The sequence below is a fragment of the Myxocyprinus asiaticus genome, chromosome 24 (genome assembly GCF_019703515.2).
Source record: "Myxocyprinus asiaticus isolate MX2 ecotype Aquarium Trade chromosome 24, UBuf_Myxa_2, whole genome shotgun sequence".
NCBI classification, from domain to species: domain Eukaryota; kingdom Metazoa; phylum Chordata; class Actinopteri; order Cypriniformes; family Catostomidae; genus Myxocyprinus; species Myxocyprinus asiaticus.
This window is the reverse complement of record NC_059367.1, coordinates 14,428,915-14,448,003: the sequence shown is the minus strand read 5'-3', so window position 1 is coordinate 14,448,003 and position 19,089 is coordinate 14,428,915. Positions and strand designations below refer to the sequence as shown.

Here is a 19,089-nt window from a genome sequence, read left to right as displayed (position 1 = left end):
TATTTGGTTCATTAAATGAAGATTAACATTGTGTTTGTTTTTGAGTTGCCACAGTATGCAATAGACAGGCATGTCTTAAGCTCAATATTAGGACAAAAATGGCAAAAAAGAAACAGCTTTCTCTAGAAACTCGTCAGTCAATCATTGTTTTGAGGAATGAAGGCTTAACAATGCTTGAAATTGCTAAAAAAATAAATAAAAAACTGAAGATTTCATACAAAGGTGTACACTACAGTCTTCAAAGACAAAGGACAACTGGCTTTAACAAGGACAGAAAGAGATGTGGAAGGCCAGATGTACAACTAAACAAGAGGATAAGTACATCAGAGTCTCTAGTTTGAGAAAATCCTCGCATGTCCTCAGCTGACAGCTTCATTGAATTGTACCCGCTCAACACCAGTTTCATGTAAAGAGAAGACTCAGGGATGCAGGCCTTATGGGAAGAATTGCAAAGAAAAAGCCACTTTTGAAACAGAAAACAGAAAAAGAAAAGGTTTGAGTGAGCAAAGAGAGACAGACATAGGACAACAGATAATTGGAAAAGAGTGTTATGGATCTTAAATCCGTTGAGCTTTTGTGGGATCAGCTAGACTGTAAGGTGCGTGAGAAGTGCCCGACAAGACAGCCACATTTATGGTGAATAAATGATGAGAGAATTTTCACATTTGGGTGAACTATTCCTTTAAAATGCAACACTAAATTGCAAACAATAGTATGCATCAATATTGGGGGTTCCTGCTCCATCCCTATATGCATCAAGGGGTTCTTGGCCTCAATGGCATGAAGTGAACATTTTAGAGACACTTGCACATTGAGCACACCAGACTTTTATATATGCAGTGAGGAGCGCGTTCCAAAATCAGCTATTGGTTCTAACACGCCCCGCCCCTCAGGAAGTGAAACAGAAGGCGGGAGTGCTGCTGCATGCTTGTTATGAAAACAAGATTGCGTCCCAAATGTTAGGAATACTATACGTGCTGTATTAATACTGTATGATTTTAAACACACTGATGTTTGATTTTTCGTACTCTTTGAATATTTAGAATCATATTCTGAGCGGATTGTCCTTGTTTTTACATTTACATTGTATGCATGTCCGATGCAATAGCAGTGATCACGTTTCCCACCAGTCGTGTGTGAGTTATATAAGTTATATTTTTATTTATTTGTTAAACTTTTTTTTTTTACAGTTTAGCGCAATGAGCAGGCTAAGATCTGCGGTGCAGAAGGGGAAACTAACAGCTTTGGAGAATACAAAGATGATCAAATCAAGCAAAAAGAAGAAACCTAAGCCTACCGTTAAAGAAGGTATGCCTAAATTGATAGACGTTAAAATTGATGGCAACTCGCTTTTGCTGAGCTTTTAAATGTTACGTGTTTCTAAATGTTATATTTGGGTTTGTCATGACTTAATCTCATTTTCTCCAGAGGAACTATCTGAAATGGAACCCTCAACATATCACATTTTCCATGACCCATCTGAAATCTCTCTTTTCCGCTCTCGCCTCCTGCACTGGTATGATCAAAATAAGAGAGAGCTTCCCTGGAGGACAGTGGTAAAGTCATCTTACATTTATAGACAATCTTGCTGAGTTCAGTTCAAGGCAAAATATGAATGTATATAAGTACTAGTAGTATTCTACGAATGAGTGTTTTTCTTTATTACTTTTTTTTTTTTTTTTTTTTTATCCATACAGGCTATGACAGAACCAGATGATAATATCAGGACATATGCAGGTATGTTTTAATGCTATGATCGTAATCTGAAAGAGTACATATTTTACATTTTTAAATAATTTTCCTTTTCAACATTTCTCAGTGTGGGTCTCAGAAATCATGTTACAACAGACTCAAGTTGCCACGGTGATAGACTACTATAACAAGTGGATGAAGGTATGTAAGATCATTAGGTCTGATTTCTCCTCTCACAGTAGAACTATTTCATCTTTTATAGTCCTTTATGTTTTTGTTTGTCAGAGATGGCCGAGTGTGGAAAAACTAGCTGCAGCTACACTGGAGGTAAAGTTACATTCACAGAAATAGACAACATAAACTTAGAAAGGGTTCAGAATATAAAGCACCATCCTTATAATGATGTTCTGACATAGTGGTGTTTCCTCACAGGAAGTGAACCAAATGTGGGCAGGTCTTGGATACTACTCTCGGGGCCGCAGGCTACATGAAGGAGCCAAGAAAGTAGGCTTAATGGGAAACACAAAACAGTGCAATGTTTATTTTATTAAAGTTCATCCAAAATGAAAGTTCGCTCATGTCATCCCAGATGTGAATGTTTGTGTTCTGCAGAAGATAGAAAGTCAAAGATTTTTAGAAGAATATCTCAGCTCTGTTGGTCCTTTCAATGCAAGTGAATGGTGGCCAGAAATTTGAAGGTCTGTCTATACTTACTGTATAAAAAGCAGATAAAAGCAGCATAAAAGTAATCCATAAGACTCCAGTGGTTAAATCTATATCTTCAGTAGTGAGCTGATTGGTGTGGGTAAGAAACAGATCAATATTTAAGTCCTTTTTTACTGTAAATCTCCACTTTCACTTTCAGATGTGAAAGTACTTTTATCCTATGGAGTACTTGTATGCTGCTTTTATCTGCTTTTTGGACCTTCAGATTTCTGGCCACCATTCACTAGCATTGAAAGCACATCTGGGATGGCATGAGGGTGAGTAAATGATGAGAGAATTTACATTTTTGGGTGAACTATCCCTTTAAACTTGGTTTACAAATGTGTATTATCCATAGATGCATCCAAATTATCAGTATAATCCACAGTTAATACTTGCTATTGACAAGATTCCTTAAAATAGGTGGTATCAGAGCTGGGTGGGCAGATGCCAAGGACCACAGAGGGACTTTTGAAACAGCTTCCTGGGGTGGGACGTTACACTGCAGGGGCAATTGGCTCGATAGCACTTGGACAGGTAACCGGTAGCAGTCGGAATCCTACACTGTTTCTTCATTAATCCTGCATTAATTAGGCCTTGAATCATAATTAATTAATTTCCATAAAAGTGATGTTTGTTGTTCCCCAGGTTACAGGTGCAGTTGACGGAAATGTGATTCGAGTTCTGTGCCGTGTTCGGGCAATAGGAGCAAATAGCACCAGTCCCACCATAACAGATGCTTTGTGGTACTTCCAGCAAATTGATTTACTCTTTCAGGCAGCATGATTTAAATCTATATCTAAATTTTAAAATGTGAAATTAGTTGTGATTCTTATTGTGCTATTTCAGGAAAATTGCAGATAGAATCGTGGAACCATTGAGACCTGGAGATTTTAATCAGGCTATGATGGAGTTAGGGGCCAGAGTTTGCACCCCAAAATCCCCTCTCTGCAGCCAGTGTCCCATTCAGACCCATTGCAATGCATTTAGGAAGGTACAGTCCAGCTAGCCGCTCTCACCCATACACAGTGCATCCGGAAAGTATTCACAGCGCTTCACTTTTTCCACATTTTGTTATGTGACAGCCTTATTCCAAAATGGATTAAATTCATTATTTTCTTCAAAATTCACAAACAATATGTTTGTTTGAAATCTTTGCAAATTTATTAAAAATAAAAAACGGAAAAAAAAATCACATGTGCATAAGTATTCACAGCCTTTGCCATGACACTCAAAATTGAGCTCAGGTGCATCGTGTTTCCACTGATCATCCTTGAGGTGTTTCTACAACTTGATTGGAGTCCACCTGTGGTAAATTCAGTTGATTGGACATGATTTGGAAAGGCACACACCTGTCTATATAAGGTCCCACAGTTAACAGTGCATGTCAGAGCACAAACCAAGCCATGAAGTCCAAGGAATTGTCTGTAGACCTCCGAGACAGGATTGTATCGAGGCACAGATCTGGGGAAGGGTACAGAAAAATTTCTGCAGCATTGAAGGTCCCAGTGAGCACAGTGGACTCCATCCGTAAATGGAAGAAGTTTTGAACCACCAGGACTCTTCCTAGAGCTGGCCGCCCGGCCAAACTGTGCGATCGGGGGAGAAGGGCCTTAGTCAGGGAGGTGACCAAGAACCCGATGGTCACTCTGACAGAGCTCCAGCGTTTCTCTGTGGAGAGAGGAGAACCTTCCAGAAGAACAACCATCTCTGCAGCACTCCACCAATCAGGCCTGTATGGTAGAGTGGCCAGACGGAAGCCACTTCTCAGTAAAAGGCACATGACAGCCCACCTGGAGTTTGCCAAAAGGCACCTGAAGGACTCTCAGACCATGAGAAACAAAGATTGAACTCTTTGGCCTGAATGGCAAGCGTCATGTCTGGAGGAAACCAGGCACTGCACATCACCTGGCCAATACCATCCCTACAGTGAAGCATGGTGGTGGCAGCATCATGCTGTGGGGATGTTTTTCAGCGGCAGGAACTGGGAGACTAGTCAGGATTGAGGGAAAGATGAATGCAGCAATGTACGGAGACATCCTTGATGAAAACCTGCTCCAGAGCGCTCTGGACCTCAGACTGGGGTGAAGGTTCATCTTCCAACAGGACAACGACCCTAAGCACACAGCCAAGATAACAAAGGAGTGGCTACGGGACAACTCTGTGAATGTCCTTGAGTGGCCCAGCCAGAGCCCAGACTTGAACCCGATTGAACATCTCTGGAGAGATCTGAAAATGGCTGTGCACCGATGCTCCCCATCTAATCTGATGGAGCTTGAGAGGTCCTGCAAAGAAGAATGGGAGAAACTGCCCAAAAATAGGTGTGCCAAACTTGTAGCATCATACTCAAAAAGACTTGAGGCTGTAATTGGTGCCAAAGGTGCTTCAACAAAGTATTGAGCAAAGGCTGTGAATACTTATGTACATGGTTTTTTTATTTTTTTTATTTTTATAAAGATTTCAAACAAACTTTCACGTTGTCATTATGGGGTATTGTTTGTAGAATTTTGTGAAATAATGAATTGAATCCATTTTGGAATAAGGCTGTAACATAAAATGTGGAAAAAGTGAAGCGCTGTGAATACTTTCCGGATGCACTGTATACAACTTTGTAAAAAGTCTTCAGATCCTCTATACTAACTATCACATTTCATGTGTTCTTTTAGGTGAGCATTAAACAAGAGAAGGACTCCAAAAGACTTCTTAGTAAACTGGCTGCAAATCTCAATACCTTAGTTCCTGACATAGAGAATTGTTGTAAGTTCTCTGAATATAAAATATTCCTGCACAAATATTTCCCTTTTATTTATAAATCAAATCATCTAGTCCCACATTCAAAATAGTTTATTGTCTGTTTACACGACAGCGGCCACTGGCAATTGTAACTTGTGTCTGTTAGAGGACTGGGACCCCCAATTGGGGGTGCAAAATTATCCAAGAAAGCCTTTCAAAAAAGCTCCACGTGTAGAGCAAACCTTGACCTGTGTAGTGGAGCGTCAGCAGACCGGAAAGGAGATTGAGTATCTGCTCACTCAAAGGCCAAGCAAAGGTAAAACAACTAGGTGAATATGAGAAACAATCAAATGGCAAAGGAAGCTCAATTGACAGCATTTGTGGCATAATTTTGATTACCGCAAACAATTTTGACTCATCCCTCTTTTTCTTAAAAAAAGCAAAAATTGAAGTTCTAGTGAGGCATGTACAATGAAATTGAATGGGGCCAAATTTTGAGGGTTTAAAGACAGAAATGTGAAGCTTAATTTTATAAAAGCTCTTACATTAATTCTTCTGTTAACTCCTGTATTATTTGAGCTGTAAAGGTTTTTTTTTTTTTTTTTTAAATAAAGAAAAGGAGGGGCAAGTCGAAATATATTTTTGTGATAATCAGTATTATGCCACAAATGCTATCGATTGAGCTTAACTAATATTGAACCTGGAATATTTCTTTAATGCACAGTAATTATTCATTTTAACTGTTTGTCTTGTAATTTTGCAGGACTCTTGGCAGGGATGTGGGAGCTACCCAGTTTTCTCTTGGAGGCTGGGGTCTCAGAAAATAAACATAAAGGCTTGTTATGTAGTATGTTGCAAAAATTGCTTGGAACATCATTGGACACGGACTCACTTCAGTTTGTGGGAAAGGTGAGTGTTTTCTGGTTTCTCCCCAAGATAATACAAGTTGTATCTTCCTGGGACTTGAATGTTTTTAAAGTCATCAACATTTTCAGAATCCCTGCTTACTCAAACATTTTAGTATTATAATCTTTGGTCGCAACTAACAGTGCACATAACTTAGTGATATATATTCATTCATCCATGTTCTCTCTGTCAGGTGGTGCATATTTTCTCCCACATCCATCAAACCTACATTGTCTTTTCTTGTTGTGTATCTGACTGCTCAGTGGCAGAGCAAGAGCAGAAGACATCCTGGCTCACTAAATCTGCTCTGCAGGGGGCAGCTGTATCAACAGGTGTTAAAAAGGTGTGTGCGTGTGTGTGTGCGTGTGTGCGTGCATGCACGCATGTGTGTTTTGATTGTTAGGTTACAGCCAAGCCAAACCGACCTGCAGACATTAGAGTGTGTAAAATTTTTAATTGACTAAAAGTTTAGATAAAATGTTACATTGACTTGACATTGACTTTGAGTCAGGTTTAAGATTGTTCTGTGCTGTCAATTCTGTCCTCCATGTTTCACACAGATTATGAAGTACTATGAATCTACAAATAATGTGGACGGCAAGGTAAGATAAATAAGTTGCCAGAGTTATACATGTTTTATATTTATATCTTAACATTTCTCATTCTCTTCAAAAGGATAAGAAGAGAAAACTCAGCCCTCAGGTTGGAAAAGAGGAACGATCCAACAAAACCAAAAGGCTCAAGGATAGTGCTACTAATGGAGGGCCCAAACAACTCTGCCTCAGTGAATTCTTTTCTACCTCAAAGCCAGCAGCCAAAGCTAATGGCAAACGCAGTTGAAGGAAGCTGATCTGTATATTATGTTCTAGTAGTGTCGATTGTTTTATACTCTGAGGTCATCATGTATATTTGGAGAGAGTCACCACATATTATCTTCAGCCCCTTTTTAAAAGGATAATTGATTATTAAAAAGTATATTTTAAATGGATAATCATAATCATAACTGTAATTATCCCCCCCCCCCCCCCCCCCCCTTTCCAATAAAAAATGACTTAAAAGGTGAGTTCCGAATCAATTATTATTATTTTTTTTTTTCTTAAACCACCTTTCAGGCTTTGGAAGGGCATAGGGAGGATCCCTTCTGAATGGAACTCCCCTGTCTGATCTAGTCGTCAAAATAAGAGCCAAGAGGCGTTTTATAAGATACCTACCATTATTTACTTATTAAAAGAAGATTTTACAGCCTCAGCACATACGTTTGTGTTCGTCTTGTGTTTCATTTTCACAGTAATATGTGTTTTATTCAGCAGTGGTGGGACTTTTAAGTGCGAGTTATGGAAACTGCGCAGTCCTGTGAAAATTTCCCAAAAGTTCCGTTCACAGCCGCATAGCTGATATCACGTGCGTCCGATGTTATTTAACTGAAGTATTTAGTGGAAGTTCAAAGTCTGCGCTTCGGAGTTAAAGCGGTCGGACTATTGATTTGAGCTCGTCGACACAGCGCAATTCATTTGTGCTTTTCGTCAGGTAAGTGCACCGGTAAAATAGTTGAATTGCAAATAATTGTGGAAAAAGTCAAATAATCTACGTACATAGACAATCAAAACAGATTATTTGGACCTTCTTTGTTAGCTTGTCATGTAGCTAAATGCTCTTTTTTTTTCTTTTTTTTATTTTCTTTTTTTTTTATCTAAAACTAAATTGCAATAATTTTAAGGACCGTCTGCAGAAACAGGTTCAGAATGTCGCTCAAGGGCACAATGAAGCGTAGGTGTAGATATTTAATCTGGGATTAAACCTGAAAAAATTGAGTTCGGTAAAGTTGGAAATATAGTCACAGATTCGAACTTCCCGGATCAATAACTCATGAGCCAAACGTTAAAACAAACGACGCCTCTTTCCGACTTTTGTAGTAAAGTAGACAACGAGCTACAAACACTCGTTTGAATCAAAACGAGCCGTCCTCCACTTGCAGCCGGTTGTGAGACTAGTGCGCAGGGACCATCTACAAATTGCAACACCGAAAAGCGATACTACAAAAATATTTAATAACTTTTATGCAGTGTAGTGTCACCAAAGTCACTTCACACATCAATGGTCTTTTGTTGGTTATACTACAACACTTAGTTTGGAAAAATTTGCTTTTTTGCATAATTTTGGGGGAAATTATGCAAAAGCACATTTTTCCAAACTAAGTGTTGTATTATAACCAACAGGAGACCACTGATGTGTTAAGTGATTTTGGTGACTACATTGTATAAGAGTGAAGTTATTGAATATTTTTCCCAATCAAAATTCCCCCAAATTATGCAAAAGCATCTTTTCCCTAAGTTTTTTTTTTATTTATTTATTTTTTTTTACTAGAATTCTTTAAGAATATTTTTGTAGTATCACTTTTCGGTGTTGCTCTTTGTAGACGGTCCCTGCGCACTAGTGTCTGAGCCGGCTGCACGTAGAGACCAATGTTATTGGTACAGCTCGGAGGACGGCTCGTTTTGATGAGAATTAGTTTGTAGCTCGTTGTAAACCTTACTACGGTTGGGGAAAGGCGTCGTTTTGTTTTAACAACGTTTCGCTTATAAGTTATTGATCCGGGAAGTTCAAATCTGTGACTGCTTCCTTATGGGAGTAATAATTACTGGACAAATTGCCTACTGTAGTGCAAACTCTGCCATCCCTTTACTTTACTATGGTATTCCTATAAAATTACTATCCACCAAAAAAAATGGTACCCATAGTTTTCTGACCATGGTAAATTCTCATAAGGGTAATCTTACATTAGGTGCATAATTATGATATGATACTCACCTGCGAAGACCCACCCTGTTCTGTCATTTTTCTAGAAGGTAAAGCAGAAGGGAATATAAGGAATCAATTGTTTAATGTGAGAGTACCATTTAATATGAGACGACTGAATAGCAAATTTAACAGTGTAGGTAGTCTAGCGTTAGCTTATCTTTCGTGAAACAAGAAAGGCTAATCTAACTAAGAAACACTGATTACCAACTGTAGCTGACCAGCACGCATATTTAAACTGTAAACAAATGTATAACGGTGAGTGATTTCAGAAAAAGAAAGAAAAAAAACATACCTTTATTGGTATAACTAGCTCTTCTGATTGGCCAAAATTCTCTGATCTCTGAACAGTGCCCGCCGCTGCTTCTACAGATGCACAAATCACTTTTGCTTCATATTTTACACAGATATGTGGTGCAAAAGGGAGAGCGCGCGCAACTTGTCATTTGCAAGTGAAAACCCGTGTTTGAGACTCGTAGCAGCAGATTCAAGCAGTTGTAGTTATGTACTTATGTTTGTGCTAGAAAAATATCCAAGAAAAAAACATATTTGTGAGAAAATATTCTACAAGTGTGCAACTCTCATTGGATGAATTCACATACTGATTTGCGGATGAGCGAAATTTGTCCGTGACTTCACGTTTTTTGATGCGGGTGTGTGAATGTGTTTTGCACCATATTCACTGCAGCAACTGTAGCAAAAATGTGAGCGTATGAATTTCTTAATTTGTCATTCGTAGAATAGGATTTGTGCACCTGCAATGAAGAATTTGAGAAGGTGTAACTGTTGTGTTGTGTTTGTGGTAGAGAAAAAAAAAATCTACAAGTTTGCAACTCTTAAAACATTTTTCTCTGTGACTTCAAATTTACTGGTACACATGTGTGGCTAATCTCTACAACTACAAATTCCAGTGTCACAGGCGCTCAGTTGTTTTGCTCCAAAAATACCTTCACAGACAGAGTTCAATGAGTTTGTTTTCCTGAGAGGTTATTACGAAAATAAAGCATGCTTAAGCATGTTTTTGGTACAGGATAATCTTCCGCCTATGTTTGTTCCTAAAAGCACTACATTATTATTACTCTAATTTGATCTACATTAAAGATGCAGAAGCAATGTAGAACTGTTTGAGTATATTTTATGAGATGTATCCTTGTGAATCAATATGTATAGCAAAAACGCAGTTTCTTCTTAAATTGCTTTTCTTCTATTGAATCCTAGTTCTGCAAGTTTCCTAAATAATATAGGTGCCAAAACCATATTAGTGTACTCTATGGAATCAGCATGGCAGAGAATGGAATCCATGCACCGCTGGATTTTGGAGAATGGGGGTATGTTTTTATTTATTTATTTATTTATTTTTAAAACAGATATTCTAAAAGTGAATTGTCCTTTTGTGTGTATGCAGCATGCATCAATGTTTGTAGAATAACAGTTAAATAACAATCAATAAATAACAGAATAATGTGTGAATGTATTGTCTGGCTGGGTATTGATACAGATTTCCTGATTTGATTCCGTTTCACATTCAATTATATATCAGTTCATATGGGTATATTTTAGTTATAATGTCTCTTTTGCTTACATATGAAATCAATTCTCTCCCAGCTAATGCTGAAAATTATACAGGGGACCTTCTGACAAGGTACATTACGAAGATATTAATTTTATTTTATTAGCTTTGTGATCATTTTTAGCTTTTAAATCAATGCATTAAATCAATAAATATGATAGTATATCACATATATTATATTTTGTAACATGTTTATTGTTTAAATGCATAATTTGTAGTATTTAGAGATATTTACATTGATTTGTTAAACACGTTCCAAAAAGCCCATACTGTCTCTATCAAAACCATTTCTGCAAATAATGTCTTTAAAATAGCGCATGAGAAGGATAAGAGACTTGTTTTTGAACAACTGACTGCAGAGAACAGAAAGGGTTTTAAAAGAGACATTATTCAATGACAAATGGGTCATGTGGATCTTGTCTTTGTACACACACAGAACACATTTTACACTCAACACACAGTGAAAGGATCTGGCTGCTGTATATTCCACCACTATACTACACAATTAATTCACTGGTCAGTGAAATATAAACATTTACCAGCCAGTTGTGAAATAAACAAATTTTCAGTTACATAGCATGAAATTTGGTTGCAAATGCATTTCCTTTCATTGTAGTGGTGGGTTGCACGTAGAGTCAAAGATCGATCCTGGAATTTAAAGGTGCTGTGAGCGATTTTAGCCTTACTTCCATGAGACTGAGCCATTGAATTAACCACGGCCCTCTTTCCAAAACACAAAGATACCAAATTAGCTTTATTGAGACCGACATTGTGCAGAAATGGTTGTTAAAAACAACAGCGGCAAAACAGCGCCCTCAACTGACAACTGTTAAGAGCAACATGACATAAAAATGGCATTAAGCCTCAATAATTAGCTACAATACTATGAGAACGCGCAAAATGATTGAAAGGTCGAAAGCGTCACAGACCGCGACCCACGGACACACTTTTGTTTGCTGTTTACAGAGTAGCTGTCACAGAGACCGGTGAGATATCTTACGACACTTATTTCATTAATATCTTTCAGGGAGTTGGAACATTTTTTGCATACATTTCCATGAAAAAATAGCTTACAGCACCTTTAAGAATCAATATCGAGATCGTTCAAATGAAGATCGCGATGCAACGGGAGATCAATATTTTTTACCCACTCCTAATTGTCATTCAAAGCTTCTTGTGTGTCCTGTCATTTTATTTCAGATAAGCGGACAGACCCATGGCTTCTAGTCTACTCTCCTGTACCAATCATCTGTTTATTTCTTTGCTATCTTGGTGTTATTTGGATCGGACCCAAACTTATGAAACACAGGGAACCGGTGGACCTAAGGGCAGTGCTCATTGTGTACAACTTTGCCATGATCGGTTTGTCAGTGTACATGTTTCATGAGGTACAATATATAATTCACTATCTTATATAAATTCTTTTAGTTCAATTCATTATATGTACATTTTAAAAAGGGCGAAAAAGCAAAAAAAAAAAAAAAAAAATTGAGTCCTGTGTTAAAATAATAATAACCTAGTCATCAAATCTTCAAGAATTATTTGCTTATGTTCTTCTGTTATCACTAAGCCACTGCATTTCTCTCGCTTGTAGTTCTTGGTCACTTCTTGGCAGGCAAACTACAGTTATCTCTGTCAACCTGTGGACTACAGCCCAAGTCCATTGGGAATGAGGGTGATTACTTCTCTCTCTGTCTAACAGATAATTTAGTATCTGTTTACCTGCCTAGTGTTCAGTGAATAGTTTTGCTTTGATAATAATCAGTAATTCTTATATTACAGATTTATAAATTGCAAAAAGTTAATTGTTTTCAAAATAAATGTCTATAGTTTTGACATTATTGTTTCTGTCCCATAGAGATGCATTTATTTGCAAAACATAATTTTTTTTTAGATGGCCAATGTATGCTGGTGGTTTTTCTTCTCTAAAGTCATTGAGCTTAGTGATACAGTAAGTAATTAAAAACAAAAATCAAGATATTTACACCCACTGTGGACATGCAGTTCAAAGAGAGACACTTTTCTTCTCATTCTCCATATGTAGGTCTTTTTCATCTTGAGGAAGAAGAACAGTCAGCTCACATTTCTACATGTGTATCATCACGGAACAATGATCTTCAACTGGTGGGCAGGAGTTAAATATGTGGCAGGAGGTCAATGTAAGTAAAACAAATGGCTTATACTGTATATTTTCCAATTAATAGAAGTGCACATATACAAAAAACACTCAACTAAAAAAACTTCTCACTGTGAACTCGTTAACATTACAACCATGATACTCTAACATTTAAAAAACAGCACTCACCCCCACTAGGCAAGGATTAAGTTGAGAACAGTGAGAATTGTGTGTGTAAACCATTATATAACTATTTGATCAAACTTTGTTTGTCTTTTTGCCTATTCATTCAGCATTTTTCATCGGGCTGCTGAACACCTTTGTTCATATTGTGATGTATTCTTACTATGGCCTGGCAGCCCTGGGGCCACACATGCAGAAATACCTGCGGTGGAAGCCTTACCTTACCACACTTCAGCTGGTAAATACACAAAAACATTGGTGTTCTGGTAATTAGAAAACATATTTGTGCTTAGTAAATAGCAAGTGCTTCAGTCAGAGGATAAGGGGGTCTTGTTAAACTATGTTATTTGTATAGTAAAACCAAAATAACCACAAAATTTCCTGTATTATTACGATGGTATTACTACGGATATCATGGTTAAAATATGGTTACTGTAGTAAAAACATGGTAAATATATTGCATATCTGATATATTTCCATATATGAAAGTGGCCCAGATTGAATTTGAAAATGTCAGATTCAGTGCGCTTGTGGCTGTTCACATGGTCATCCAATTAACAGATCTGTGTATCATGGGTGTGAAAAAAATAAAAATAAATATCAGATTTGGGCCTCATAGCCAAAGTGTCAAAATAACATATTTTGCATGAAATATCTAGTATAGATTTTTTACGTTGTACAACCTCTGATTACAGATCCAGTTTGTATTGCTGACTATTCACACTGGCTACAACCTCTTCACTGAGTGTGACTTCCCTGACTCCATGAACTCGGTTGTTTTTGCGTACTGCATCAGCCTCATTGTGCTGTTTAGCAACTTTTACTACCAGAGCTACATGACCAGAAAGAGCAAGAAGTCTTAACAGTCTGTGTCAGTCCAAATGCTAAATACCAAAGAGAAGAATCTCCCATTGTCTGCATCAGAGGGATGACATTGATGATTAATAGACTACTATTTTTCCATCAGTGTTCACTTTGCAATCCTACCTCAGCTTACCTCAACCCTACTACAGTATATTTAATCGGCAGGACTTAAAGGATTTGTTCAAACAGTTGGCCTCATATTAGAGGTCTGATTCTGCTTATTTTTATACAAAATGTCTAGAACTTTTCCAATACAGATGTCAAGTATGTTGTTATTCTTTTTGGTATTTTGGAGCTATGTAAGTCAACCAAAATGACTGTAATGTAAATAAAATGTGAATCTCATTATTGTCTGTAAAATGGAACAATATTGATTTAGTTATAACTAAAATGCTGAAGACAGCTTTTTATTGTCTTAATTCTGTAAATGTTTAAATCCCCAGTCTTTATGACCGGCTTTATGTCCATTCACATAGACTGTTGCAGGCAGCCTGAACTGCATTAGATGGCAGTATCTAAACTGATTATTTCAATGGCTGCATCCGAAGATGTTCTTGTTAGGGTGTTCTCGCGATCGACTGGGTAAATTATTCTAACGAGTGTATAACCCAGCAATGTTAATGCCATGGGAGCTATATATTGATATATGGACTATGGAGACATAATAGTTTGTTATAATATGATTGAATAGACTGAATAAGGTTTGGCACAATTGCGTTACTGCATTATTACATCTAAACTACCTGGTTATTGCTGAGATCAGCTGTATTTGGTGTAACTTGTGCAGTATTCATTTTGCACCACTAACGGTGACATAAAATATAATCACGTACTTTTCAGAGCAATGGACGGATCTCAGAATGAAAACGGTATAGCTGCAGGCATAGCTCCAAAAAGGGGCGCGAGCTCGCCATTAAAGATACAGCGAGCACCTAACCTGAACCCTTTTGGATATGGCGCAACCCCCTTTTGGAGTAACTCCGCCCTCTTTTGAATTAACCCCGCCTTCATTAGGAGATTCCGCCCCCATTTGGAGGTCTCCGGCCTGCAGCTATACTTGTCAGAATGAGCCATCAAAAATATTAACAAATCAAGCTACCTGTCCGCTGCATGTGCATTGCAAATACGCACGCAGTATTATTTTTCACAGCAAATACGTTGTTCAGAGGCTTTCAAAGTAAAGGTGATTCAACTGTACATCGTTTCCTGACTGAACTCCTGCAAACACAATTTTGTAATCCTTTACAACGCATCAAATAAGAAATACCGCGCGCTGAGACTGGACAGCGGGTGTTTACATGGAAAAACAAGTGGAAAAACACATGTATTTATTTACTTATTTTATAATAAATTTAAGGTTGAAGTTATGAAATCTCACGATGTCTTTACACTAATAGAATGTTAGGCCACTGCAATAATTGCATACTAAATTGTGATTCATTCCTTGTATTCCCTTTATTAATAGTTAATCTAGTCAAAATGTAAATCTACTGACCCGTAATTATAATAATGACCTTTCAAATATGTGGACAGGTAAATGTATAAATTCAAGTCCTTGTGGTCTATGAAAGCACTGACCGAGAGTTCAGCAAAGTCTTATAAAGCTTAACCTCTTAACGTAAACTTTATAACTTCTCTTATTAACTGAATAATATATCAAATTCAACTCTAAAAAAAATATTCTGGGTGTTTTGCCGCAGTCTTTTTTCTTTAGTTTCCAAAGTAACATTTTAAGTCTTTATTATTATTATTATTATTATTATTTTAGGACATTCATCTTGTGTGTCAGTGCATTTAGAAGTATTAAAACCATGAGATGCCTTTAGACTGAGATCATGTAAGTGGTGGCTGGAAATTTTCTCAAACATTTTGTGTGAATTCTCTAATGTAGCACATTACTGTTATACAAAACAATTTGCTTGAGCGAGGAAACTGCTGAATTAACCTGTTCTTAAACCTGTCTTTTCGATTGCATGGTCATTTTTCAGTTTGTACAAATGGCATACATCATGCCAAGTGATTTATTTATTATTCTCTGTGACCAAACCTAATCATGACTTGGGCTAAATCCTACTCTGGTAGTTTTCTGTTGTTGAAAAAAGTTTATTTAGGGCAATAATTAAAAAGCACATGTAATTTTGTCGCTCTGTCTCACAGGTTGTACCAGCAAAGAACAGGATAATTGACTTTGTATACAACGCCTCCAATAATGAGCTTGTGAGAACCAAGACCCTGGTTAAAATCTGCATTGTTCTGGTGGACAGCGCACCCTACAGGCAGTGTGAAATGAGGCCAAAGTTTGCTAGGTTCATGCAATAAAATCTTTGAAAAATATTTAAGAGTTTTGTTTGAGGAGGTTCAGTTTTGCTGAAACTTTATAAAGCTTTTAACTACATAAAGAGATCATTTTGTATCTTAATGAGTTGCCTCTGTAAATGTATGTATGCATTATCATCCCACATACTCCAGAAGTTCCTGAAAAAGAAGTGGTCAAAGAAGATTCAGAAGAAGATCGATGAACGCAGGAAGAAGAGCAAGATTAGCAGTTTACTGGTGGAAGCTGCTTGGTGCTAAAATGATCATTGAAAAAAAAAAAAAAAAAAAAAAAAAATTTAAACTGTACCTGTGTATTTTCCGCATATGCCCATTGTACAAACAAGTCAGGCAGGTCCTAGTATGGCATCACAACTGTCACAGTGTAAACTTACTTGCATCTAATTTTTGTGAGGACTATCTTCTGAAGATTAAAGCCAAGAAAGGCAAATACACTAGAGCAATATTACTGGGGCTCTACAGTGCAAGTATTTACAAGTGAAAATTAGCCTTTTGTGTATGAAGGTAAAAAATTATTTGAACACACAAGTGCAAATGACCTTTGACACCCAGTCAAAACTAATAAACATAATATATGATACCCAAAAGCAAAGTGTGTGTAAAAAGTTACCATGTAAAATTATGAATAATGCTATAGCTCCTGAATTCTGTAATTCAGCTTTCCCATGCCTGTTAGTATACACACACTCACTTATCACTTTATTAGGAACACTATGGTCCTAATAAAGTGCCCGACATGGCCTTCTGCTTTTGTAGCCCATCCACCTCAAGGTTCAACATGTTGTGCATTGTGAGATGCTATTCTGCTCACTACAATTGTACAGATCTGAGTTACTGTAGCGTTTCTGTCAGCTCGAACCAGTCTGGCCATTTTCCATTGACCTCTCTCATCAACAAGGCATTTCCGTCCGCAAAACTGCTGCTCACTGGATGTTTTTGCTTTTGGCACCATTCTGAGTAAACTCTAGAGAGTGTTGTGAGTGAAAATCCCAGGAGATCAGCAGTTACAGAAACACTCAAATCAGCCCGTCTGGAACCAACAATCATGCCACGTTCGAAATCACTGAGATAACATTTGTTCCCCATTCTGATGGTTGATGTGAATATTACCTGAAGCTCCTGACCCATATCTGCATGATTTTATGCATTGCAATGCTGCCACACGATTAGCTGATATCACATTAATAAGTAGGTGTACAGGTGTTCCTAATAAAGTGCTCAGTGAGTGTATGTTTTATTGTAAAAATAGGAATTTTACAGTTAAAAAAAAACTTGATTGTGTCCCTAAACCTAAAGGCACAGGTACTTTAAAAAAAAATGTAAGCATAGAGCCCTGATTACATGAAACACATTCAATAAAGATATAATCTCAGTGTTTAGAGTGATACACTTAATATGGTATTGTTTATTTGTGATATTATTAAATATTAGCAACTTAATGTTCTTTTATTACAGGTACAATTTCAAAATGTTTGTCCAAATGGTCCATAAAATGTTTGTTACTACAGTGGTACAACTTTCATACTCTCCAAAAGGGGGCAGACTTTGTCTATTAAAACTTAAGAAAAAAATCTGCTAATGCCATTTGACAGTCATACTGTATGTTTGGGACAAGTTTCTATTAAGTTTAAATAAGTTATGGGGAGAACAAGTAATTTTAGATCTCGAAATTTCAAATTCCAAAGTGTATTTCATTGAATTTTAAACTGAATTTAATTTTATTCAAGTCTGAGTAAAACCATATTTATCCAATTAAACAGTCATCATAATTACCACACCTAAAACAGACACAAAAACCAGCATTTTACTGCAATATTTAAGAGCCATTTATTTTCTTAGATTGAGAGAATGACATAATTATTAATATTAAACAAACTGTACATTTTATACATGCATTGAAAGTTTGGTAGATTTCAAAGCCATCAACCAATACAAAATAAAGAACTCCATTTAACTGGGATGATGACAACCAAATAACAAAGCAAACGTTCACTGGCAAAACACTGCAACATTAAATAACTGTTTCCAACACATCACAGAAAAAGAGCTCTGAGAGGGCAATATGGAACTCATCACTGATGAACGGTGGTGGTTCTTTTTGTATCCAACTTTTCAAAGTCACAATTGGACCAAAGCTGACCAGATGGATTTCCTAAGACTACTGATGCCGTGATGATGGCAAGGGTGTATCTCATGAGGCCGTTGGCTTTGAAGATTTTTCAAAACCCTTTGAAAAAGCACAATTTAATAACATCTCACAAATAATGCTCTACAACACAGATCCCTCATTGTGTAACCTTTGTTTTAGTGGAATAGTAGCTTTTAGTGTAGTCAAGGGAACAGAGAATAATTCAGTCCAGTGAGGTGATTCAACAATATGAATAGGAAAAAAAGGAATAGTCAACTTAAAAAAAATAAATAAATCTGTCATCATTAACTAACCCTCATGTTGTTCTAAACCTGTATGACTTATTTTCATCTGGGGAATGCAAAAGGAAATGTTAAACAGAATGTTAGGGAAAAAAGATGCAATTAAAGTGAATGGTGACTAAGGCTGTCATTCTGCCTAATATCTTCTTTTGTATTTCATGGAAGAAAGTCAAACAGGTTTGAATCAGTTTGAGGGTGAGTAAATGACAGACTTTTCATTTTTCAGTGAACTATTCCTTCAAGGAAATCTACTTGAAGAAATATACAATTTAAGAATTCTGAGAACAGTTAAAACTGTTGACAGGTTGAAACTGCATGGAGGAATGAAAATAATGAAAAATAGTGTTTGGTCTGAAAGAAGAGGATTGTGTCGATTGCTGACAAAGTAACCTGCTTCTACGTCTCAGTGTAGACCGACGACGCTTGGCTCAGGCCACGATCAAAGCTGCCCACCTGAAAGTAAACACTCTCTTCTGTGCTCGGCGAGAACTGGCAACCTGACCCCATGATGTCCGGCACCAAGCTGAAACCTTTGCATGTAGAAAAAAGGGAAATGTATGAAAGAATGTGTATACACTGCTTTGTTTAATACAATCATCTCAAATTAAAGACCCCACGAAATCAAACATGGAGTTTTGTGGCTTTTAGATAATGTCTAGCTTGAGGCCATAATATGCTAGTGTACTCATAAAAGATGACAAAATAAACTTTTATAAGATATATGCATTACATGCATATATGCTGATGACTCATATCCAAT

At 37.0% G+C, this 19,089-nt stretch overlaps 3 protein-coding genes across 6 annotated transcripts in view; 2 read left to right on the top strand and 1 right to left on the bottom strand.

The window, feature by feature from the left end:
* Positions 1 to 890: 890 nt before the first annotated feature.
* On the top strand, positions 891 to 7,054 carry mutyh (mutY DNA glycosylase). Of its 4 annotated transcripts, none has more exons than XM_051653105.1 (16): positions 891 to 958; positions 1,191 to 1,308; positions 1,429 to 1,556; positions 1,698 to 1,737; positions 1,820 to 1,893; positions 1,978 to 2,019; positions 2,125 to 2,196; positions 2,821 to 2,934; positions 3,046 to 3,143; positions 3,247 to 3,391; positions 5,064 to 5,154; positions 5,264 to 5,446; positions 5,894 to 6,039; positions 6,230 to 6,379; positions 6,597 to 6,638; positions 6,712 to 7,054. In XM_051653105.1, exons 2-16 carry the CDS (start codon positions 1,200 to 1,202, stop codon positions 6,874 to 6,876), a joined length of 1,599 nt encoding a protein of 532 aa, XP_051509065.1. In that variant the 5' UTR covers positions 891 to 958; positions 1,191 to 1,199; the 3' UTR covers positions 6,877 to 7,054. The 4 variants fall into 4 exon arrangements, 3 of the variants coding, with proteins under 3 accessions (XP_051509065.1, XP_051509064.1, XP_051509066.1); XM_051653106.1 differs by having other exon boundaries at positions 908 to 990; XM_051653104.1 differs by having other exon boundaries at positions 903 to 1,308.
* A 135-nt stretch (positions 7,055 to 7,189) lies between these two features.
* On the top strand, positions 7,190 to 13,910 carry LOC127415203 (elongation of very long chain fatty acids protein 4-like). Its single transcript, XM_051653844.1, has 8 exons — positions 7,190 to 7,563; positions 10,051 to 10,160; positions 11,603 to 11,790; positions 11,997 to 12,077; positions 12,297 to 12,353; positions 12,447 to 12,561; positions 12,812 to 12,939; positions 13,397 to 13,910. The coding sequence occupies exons 2-8, from the start codon at positions 10,103 to 10,105 to the stop codon at positions 13,562 to 13,564; spliced, it is 795 nt and encodes a 264-aa protein (XP_051509804.1). The 5' UTR covers positions 7,190 to 7,563; positions 10,051 to 10,102; the 3' UTR covers positions 13,565 to 13,910.
* A 3,802-nt stretch (positions 13,911 to 17,712) lies between these two features.
* The window catches only part of LOC127415071 (zinc finger protein GLIS1-like), a 129,524-nt gene continuing 128,147 nt past the window's right edge, over positions 17,713 to 19,089 (bottom strand). Inside the window, exon 11 of the mRNA XM_051653560.1 lies at positions 17,713 to 18,859. Coding sequence (XP_051509520.1) covers positions 18,726 to 18,859 — 134 coding nt within the window. The 3' untranslated portion in view covers positions 17,713 to 18,725. The remainder of the gene's footprint in view (positions 18,860 to 19,089) is intronic.